At 35.8% G+C, this 9010-nt stretch overlaps 1 protein-coding gene across 1 annotated transcript; it reads left to right on the plus strand.

Moving 5' to 3' along the window:
* Nucleotides 1–5399: 5399 nt before the first annotated feature.
* LOC107022670 (protein EMSY-LIKE 3-like) lies at nucleotides 5400–8994 on the plus strand. The gene is made up of 9 exons (XM_015223267.2): nucleotides 5400–5573; nucleotides 6092–6282; nucleotides 6371–6480; nucleotides 6566–6776; nucleotides 6888–7079; nucleotides 7167–7235; nucleotides 8370–8594; nucleotides 8669–8740; nucleotides 8825–8994. Exons 1-9 carry the CDS (start codon nucleotides 5555–5557, stop codon nucleotides 8909–8911), a joined length of 1176 nt encoding a protein of 391 aa, XP_015078753.1. The 5' UTR covers nucleotides 5400–5554; the 3' UTR covers nucleotides 8912–8994.
* Nucleotides 8995–9010: the final 16 nt, after the last annotated feature.

A 9010-nucleotide genomic window follows, 5' to 3' on the forward strand; every position in this document is an offset into this window, starting at 1 on the left:
ATAAACATTAGTCGTAATACATATTTAGACCCTTAGTCTCTTTGATATGTTAGACTCAACAACCTTAGAATACATTAGGGACACGACCCTTAAACATAAACATAAGTACAATATTTATGACTTTACATTAAACCATAACATAGGAAATCCTTGGACTTAAGGATTCCTTTCCTTGAGCTCGGGAATCACATATCAAGCTCCTCAATCATATAGACATCCCTTTAAGCATCCATAACCCTACACTTTATGTAAAAAGTAGAAAAAAATGGGATTAGTACAAGAATGCACTAAGTATGGCAACCATGCAAAAAATGCATTTAAAAGGGACAATTTCTTGAAATCATACTTCATGACTTTTTGAGTAAATCTTTATAAAACCTTCATACCATATCATTTATATCATTCACATACTTCATATTAACATATTCAAAGGCCAAACATCACATAAGATCACATATAAAATTTATTGCATTCTTAAGGTACATTACAGTAAGCCCTTTTTCACTTAACAGTGAACCACCTTCTCTTTTGTTCATTAACTTCCCAAGTAACCCTTTAGTGATACTTAATGCAATGCATCACTTTAAGGCCACAAGGAAACATACATATCATCTACACAAGACAACACACACCATCATAGAAATATAGTACAACATAGAGATAGTTAAGTCAAGACTATAAGGACAATACAGTGAACTCCTAGTCATTATGCACATATACTTATTTTACTTCACATAGAACCTTATAAGACCTAACTCATGCCCCCTATCTAAGTCTACTAGTGCAATGTACATGTAAGGCCCCATAACCTTACTCATACTTAGTAAATGTATCATGAGACCACAAGCCTTTACATCCAAGTCATATATCAACATAGTAAGAGGATACCACTTCATTTATGTCAAGCAAGACCTTCATCATATAGTCAACAAGATCAGCATTATGCATAAAGACTCAAATCATGCACATCTTCATAACAAGTAGACAAATACTACAATGTCATGCATAAGGACACATACATAGTGACATGCATTAGAACACCTTCCTAGAACTTCTTAAGGAGCTACTAATGCAATGTCTAGATGGGTTATTTACTTTCACCTATCCTAAGTAACCTCCCTTAAGTCATTCTAGTTAGGGTTCTAGTCATTTACTTCCATTGTCCATTTTACTTTAGGGAAATATAGCCTTAACCGACATAGACCTTGTGATGCTAAACATGGAATCCGGTGTCATAAAACCCCACACCGAAAAAGGGTGGTCTACCAGCAAAAGTAGAACCAAACATGACATAGCTTTTTAGGTATATCCACTAGCTAGTATCCTATGGTGGCAACATAGTTATGGAACTTTAGGGTACATGTGAAAACCCTCTTTATGCCAAGATTAGGCATTGCAGTTATTCACTTATGGAAACATCACTCTAACACCCTTTTGGGTCATGAGGCTATCCACCACATAAGGTTTATGGTGACCTACCTTCCTACCATATGAAGGGACACACACTCATATTCAAGTCTACTCGGTGCTAAGATAAGTTTCCTTTATTAAAAAAACCTTCATTAACATTACTTTATAAAATGCAGGATTAGGAGAGTCATCCCTTCATATGCTTAGCTCATAAGTCATAGATGAAAGTTCATCAATCTAAATCATGTGAGAAGATCCTTTCACATGGACATAACATATCCATTAAAACTATCTAATTTAGGATACACTTGAGAACATCTTTCAAGGCTCCTCTATTGACTAGATCATCATTCATGTGTGTGTGTGTATATACATGTATGTGAGCAAACTTTTCACATAACACGTGAAGTCACACATGTTCATACATACACATTCATACATGTAGAAACCAAAACTAGAACTATCCTATCAAGGTACACATGTGCAATGCATAGGCAAAGTCCCATACCCTTGCCCATACTAGTTCACCTATCAAGTAATTCTAGATAAGTTAACACATATCATACTTTGACAAACATCATCTTAACATGCATAGTAGTAGACACTAGTGAATATGAGAACTACCTTTCATTTAGACACCATGACCTATACTACTTGTAACATGCATGTAACATGAGTGTGTGTGTACATTGTTCAACATGATCACATAATGTTTATCAACAACACATTGAGGCGGCCACCCTCTTAGACCATAATACTCTTTCAAACATAGACCACACAACACACAGTAGCAAGGAGACAAGTCAACTTCATATTACACTTAAGACTCCTAACTTGTGCTATTCATGCATTCACGTAGGGGTACATAGGTAAGGGATTATTAACCATTTTAACTCATCAATGGAAGCACCTATACTTTACCTTAACATGGATATACACATGCTTATACATTAGCCATACAACCTAGATCACAACTAGAATAGGAAAGTAGGCATAAACTTCACATAGTGTAATCATCATAACCACATATTCATATATTCATCATTTTTTCTTCAAGTCCATGGTCAACACATATATATGATAATAAAGTAAACACCGCCACCATAAGTGGACCACACCACACAATGCTATTCATACTTAAATCTTCATACATTGATCCTCATGGATCGTTCATCATCAATTCATAATCAATTAACGTAAATAACAATATATATAAGCAATTCAACGTAAGAGAATCACAATTCAATTGGTAACAAGTCAAGATCACAAAGCCCATGCAAGGACTAAATCGATTTTTGGAAAGGACATGGGTTCATTATGCAATTGGAGTAAAATCACGTTCAAACTATTACATTAACATCAATTTATCATGATTTAATCATTAAACACGTTTTGAGAAGGAACCCATGGCTAGATTGAAAGATTAAAAGATTGATCATAAAATCTTCTTTAAAACGTTGAGAAGAACTCTCCAAGTGAAAGGTTAGTTAGATATGAAGGATCACCATACCTTTATCTACATGAATACCTCTAAAACTTGATTATTCATCCATGGAAATCCAAGCTTTAAGCTATTCTTGAGTTTCACCAACCATGGCGGTGAGAATATTTTTGGAGGGAAAATTCAATTCGTGGGGGAGGATTTGGAATGGGTTCTTCACGTGTTAGATGACTTTTATACACCCAAAAGTAGATAAATAAACCTATTAGAGTCAGGTTAGGACGTGGGGTGAATCTCCCATTCACCCCTTAAATAAAATAGATGCAATGCTGCAACTACAGGCCACCATTGACGGACCCAATCGACTGGCCGTTGGTCAGTCTACTGGCCATCCTTTGGCTTCCGTCGATTGGTCCTTAGACAAATTTTGGTTTGAGACCTGATCTAGCTAAGTTTCCATCGACCATAACTCACCAAAGGTCCATCGTTTGGTCCGTCGATTGACACTGCCAAGGTAGTGTCTCGACGAGCCTTGGGTCCTTCTTGTGGGGTCTTTTGCAGGGCCCTTTAGAAGTCGTACCCCGACATTTCCAACGTAAATACAACCCTTAACAAGTTATAGAACTTACACATGAGTTTCACCCAAAACCAATACTCACAACTTGCCAAACACGCTAGGCCCCATCAAGACACACGTTGAACGTCTTATGGGCTATCTTTCGATCGCCTTGGACGTTCTTGGTAGTTTGACCTCGAAACTTATCGAAACTCCGCATAACATCTTTAAACATTATTATAAATCATTTTAAAACTAAATCATCTCATTACATACAATATATAAACACACATGGACACATGAGGCACATAGGGCCACTAGTCGTCGAAAGTTTTGGTCGTCCCTTGTCGTCCGACTTCCAAATCACCTCAAACTTTACACACTGCCTATAAACCATATTATAAGTCATTTTAGGACCTTATAACCTTAGGAAAAACATGTTAGGCTCTTGACACCTTAAATCATTTTGGGGTCTTACATCTTTACTCTTTACTTGACTTGAAACCTATGATCTTAATCACCTCTTTAAGGAATACTTAGTTTTCTTATATATTTTGAAGGAAGTACTTTAACTTTTACTCTTCCTTTAACATGGATATTGAGCCTTAAAACGAAGTTAAAACGTTTAAATAAGACTCTTGGAAGCTTTAAGAAACTTTACTTTAACTTACTTCATAGTTTTATATTTGATTTCTTAACTTACTTAACTTTGATCCAAACTTTTCTTGAATTGAATTATGGATTCAAGATTCATGATTCATGTTTATGGATAACTCATGATGTTTATATGTACTTGAGAGTTCTTTACTAGGGATTGTAGGTACATCACTTAGGAACTAGTACGAAGAGATAGGGAAAGAATAGGATCTTCAAGTGGCCCTAGTGCTCTTAAAGGCACGCGATTTCTGACTTTTATTCTTCGTTTTTCATCTCTAAACCTTCTAATTTTCCATGAATCTCACCCCAATCACTTGGGATCACTAATAACTTCTATACCCAATAGATTAGACTCGAAATACAACCCGGAAACACGAATCAGATCAACTAGAACATGCTACAACTCAATCAATCAAGAAGTCGATAATTGTTCATCAAAGTATCAATGTTCATCATTCAAACTACTCTAACTTGTTGAATTGAATCAAATTGGTGTGTCGGTGGAAGAACCCATCACAGAAAGATCTCACACACCTTAAAAGGGATCACCCCAACGAATTCCACTTAACGATCTTGGCGTTCTTGAAGAATTCTTGATCTTGCTCTTCTCTTATCTTTTCTCCCAAGCCCTCAGCGTTCTCAACTTTGCTAAAACTGAATTGGGACCTGGTATTACCCCTAATAATTCCTTAAAATGAATTAAGAAATACTAGGACAAGGCTACTTTGCCCTTACTAAAATTCGGAATGGAGTTTCCTCAGTCCATCAGCTCAACGACATCAAAAATGCGCAAACTCAGCGTCGTTGGAAAGATCTTCCCAAGGGCTTTTCAACCATATAAAAAAACTCACCCTAACTCCTCCCGAGTTGGGAGTTATGACCGTTTTAAAATGACCAAAACTCACTTCTTAAAAATAAGAAATTTTCCAGATTTGCTTATTTATTTCCAAAAATGATTATTCTTGTTATCTTAGCTTATTCTTAGTTATTTCAAGTTACGAGATGTTACATTAACTTATCCAACTAGGCACTTATATATCTTTAAACTATAGTATTAAATAGTACAGGAATAATGGTCATGTCCAAAGTTTGTAATTGTTACAATAATTTCGATTAAAGTTCCGAATATATTTCACACCTTTTTTAATGATTTTTTATAAAAAAAACACTATTGAATTGTCTATTAGCTTTTAATTGTTTAATATTGTATTATTTTATAAACTGATAACCCAGTAACACTATAATAAATATAAGTGAATTTAATTTTTCCTGGTAAATGAATTTTTAATATTGAGCTAAGAGAGTAACGGCTAAATGGTCGAAAAATAGAAGTATAAAAACAGGCGGAATTCGATATTTTGGAATTCTAATAACATATTTGGGAAACTGCTCATTGCCTTTGATTTCTTGGTGTTTAATCGATTTTGAGTTTTGCTTTGATTTCTCTTTCGCATAAATTTTCAACTATTTCAAGTTTTACAAGCTCCCTTATGGCCTACGACAACACCGGTGAGTTTTTGATCTTCTTTTCTTCTTTCCATTTTCATGTCTCAGTTAGGGTTTTACAGAATTATGTCTGCACTGTTCTGTTCTGTTCTTCTCCTGAATTTTTTTGATTAATTTTGAAGGAACTTTGTGTGGTGTTCATCTGTTTGCAATGGAAAAGTAGTTGCTTCTTGAATTATTATTTGCTTCTTTAAGATTCATTTCTACTTGTTATTCTGCATCAAGATTTTTTGTTTTAGGCAGAATTACAAAGAAAAGAAAACAAATCTTGAGTTAGAGTTAAGAGTCTTAAAGACTATGCATCTCGGGTTTCTAATTCTTAGTTTGGAACCTGTTGTAGCGGTGCACCTGCACCTGCTGCAGTTTAAAATATTAGTTTCAGAGGTCTTTCGTTTGACAGAAACTGGTCATTGTTGTTCTACGCACAACGAGGTTTGTGAGTTTTCTTTTGTCCATACATATGGTATTATATTTATTGTTACTGTATGTATTTTAGTCTGTAAACCTGCCAACTATTGCAGGAACCGATGAGGATCTTCCTCAGTCACATTGGAGTAGGATGCCAAGAGGTGGTGTCTTTGGTACTGGAGATGACAGAGCTGCTATGATGTATGATGAAACTGACATGGAGGTGGAAATTCACCGACTTGAGCAAGAAGCATACAGTTCAGTTTTAAGAGCCTTTAAAGCCCAGGCTGATACCATTACTTGGGTACTTTTTTTTAGAATATGTTTCTGAATCTGATAGTTGATTTTGTTTGATCAGGCTTACATGGTTCTTATGAATGTGTTTTCTTCAGGAGAAGGAAAGTCTCATATCTGAATTAAGAAAAGAGCTAAGATTGTCCAGTGATCACCATCGAGAATTTCTTGGTAGAGTCAATGAGGATGATGTTGTCCGAAGAATAAGGTTTGCTTTGTAGCCAACTCTTGTACCTCTTCGATTTTTCTGTGGTATGTTCTGCAGTCAAGAGTAACTCTGACTACTGTCTTAGGGAGTGGAGGATATCTTGTATGCGTGGTACTGGTCAAGCTGTTCATGATCAAATACCCAGTTCTTTTGTACGTGCGAATCAAATCATAGCACCATATTTACCTTCTCGCTCCTTTTCTGGACCATCTCCTAGTTTTCGTCCACCAGCTGCGAGTGCGGCAAACCAGCCATCTACATCCACTGCCAATAGAGATCCTATGATGGATCCCAAGGTAAAAAAATACATAAATCTGTAAGTCAGATATTGCTAAATGATATGCAAGTTTACCAGACACTTGTTGAATGATTCTCTGATTTTGAGTATTTTACTGTAAACTGCACAGGACCAGATTTATTCAACAAAAATGCAGTATCTTTCCTTAGGTCCATCTGGAAGAGGCCAATCCAGTAACCAGGTTTCTGAACCTGCCGAGCCAGTATCATTTGATCCATTGATTGGAAGGAAAGTGAGAACTAGACGGCCTGATGACAATAATTTTTATGAAGCAGTCATAGCTGATTGTAATGCAGCTGAGGTGTGCATGGTTTCTTGATTGCAGATTACTAGTTATTTAATAATTTCTTGTGGTTGGTTTCTGAAGTCTCTTGATGCACATTGGCAGGGTAAACATGTTCTTGTTTATGATGGGGGTAGTGCAAATGAGATGTCGGAATGGGTCAACCTTAAAGAGGTAAGTTGATGCTATTTTCTCCATGATCCAAAACATTCTTCTTTACTTTTTTTGCATTCAAAGAGTTTCTAAAATGAAAAAAAAACATAGAGAAAGCTGCAAAGCCCGTCAAGATGAATCATACATTTTATGCGAAATGCCAAAAATACAATATCTGTTTTACCAGTATCACATTGTGATTAAAATGACTGGTTTCAATATCTAGTATTTGCTATTGATGATATCTTTTCCAAAAAGATGATGTATTGCATTCATTGGTAGATAAAGCTAACTCCACCTACAGAATGAACCAACAACATATTTTATTAGTAGGAGTACTTTCAATAAGTTTGTGTTTCTTATATTGACAGTGTTTCTTAGTGTTAATAAGTTCTTGATTTTGTTATGATAATGGTATTTTCATGTTATGTTAAAGCTTGCTATTTTCGACATAACAAATGAAACAACCTGATATCATTTTTTTTAAATCTTTCTTGAAAAAATAAAAGTACAAAACATAAATGCACCGAGGGGTGTGGCGCAGTAGTCAAGGAAGTGGTTAAGAACCCTGAGGTATTAATATCAAAACTTTAATTAGTCCGAGCAAACAAAGAAAGAAAGAATATGTAAAAAATCATAGTACACAATAGCAAATGGTCTCTTTTACATCTTTTTCTCTTTTCTTCCCATCATTAATCATATCAAAAGAAGCCATTCATGCTCAACAGATCACCTCCTTTCAATTACTTCAATCCATTAAGCAATAAAATTGATCGAATTTAATAACCCTGGCATGTTCATTGGCAAATCCATTTCCTATTTGTTTATTAGGTGTAGTGTGAAGAAAAATTGCCGTTTGATCTTTCAAGTTAGTTCATGCTATGTATCATTGGCTTTAATGTGTGACTGGTGTTAGCTTGATATTCATCTGCATGTCTTGGACAATCTCTGATAGGCTTCCGAAACATGCCTTGTGCTCCAAATTATTGCTTAAAAACTATGAATCGCCTGATAGTCAACTCTGTATTAGCTCCTATCGATCATTCACTTATTGTTTTTAATTCTGGCATGTGTAGTCAGTTTTGTCCTCCGTCATTCTTTAGTTTATTTTGAAGAGCTTCTTTAAGGTTTTAACTTATTTGAATTCTTTGATAGATCCCTCCGGAGGATATCCAGTGGGAGGGTGAAGATCCTGGAATTTCTCATCATGGAAATAACAGTCAATCAGGGCGTGGACGTGATAGTGATCCAGTTGCAGTTAGAGGCCTAGGTTTGACTATGCCTCAGTCTAGAACAGATTTTCCATCATCACATTATGGCATAGGAAAGAAGGGAGATGATTTTATTGTGTTACTTCGCACTGATATGTTGATTAACGAGGTAACAAGAGTTTCATGCTACACACAATGATATTTCCTTTCCGCAACTGTTCATTGACTCGTGAGTGTGGTTAGGTGGAGAAGAGGGTCTTTGGTACCTCTCATCCAGACCCTCTGGAGGTTGAGAAGGCAAAGGAAGTTCTGAAGGTTAGTGGCACCAATCTTTGTGGTTATTGTGTCCTTCTCACTCGTTAATATCACAAGAAAGTTTAACTGTTTTACATTATTCAGGACCATGAACAAGCACTTGTGGCAGCTATTTCAAGGCTTGATAGGATGATATCTGATGGAGATAGCAGTATGAACTGTGCTAAGTGATTTTCTATTTCTTTTTCATTTTAGGCTTCATCGTATTTGGATTATATAGCTTTATGATGAGGTTTATTATATCTTTTTTTTTTGGCGGGGGTGGGGGGT

Source organism: Solanum pennellii, chromosome 6, assembly GCF_001406875.1.
Source record: "Solanum pennellii chromosome 6, SPENNV200".
Taxonomy (NCBI): domain Eukaryota; kingdom Viridiplantae; phylum Streptophyta; class Magnoliopsida; order Solanales; family Solanaceae; genus Solanum; species Solanum pennellii.

Bases quoted from the DNA above. Each gene is read 5' to 3' on its own strand.
- LOC107022670 (XM_015223267.2), top strand. The intron at 6,481-6,565 runs GTTTGCTTTGTA...CTACTGTCTTAG, and splicing joins GATGTTGTCCGAAGAATAAG to GGAGTGGAGGATATCTTGTA. The intron at 7,080-7,166 runs GTGTGCATGGTT...GCACATTGGCAG, and splicing joins CTGATTGTAATGCAGCTGAG to GGTAAACATGTTCTTGTTTA.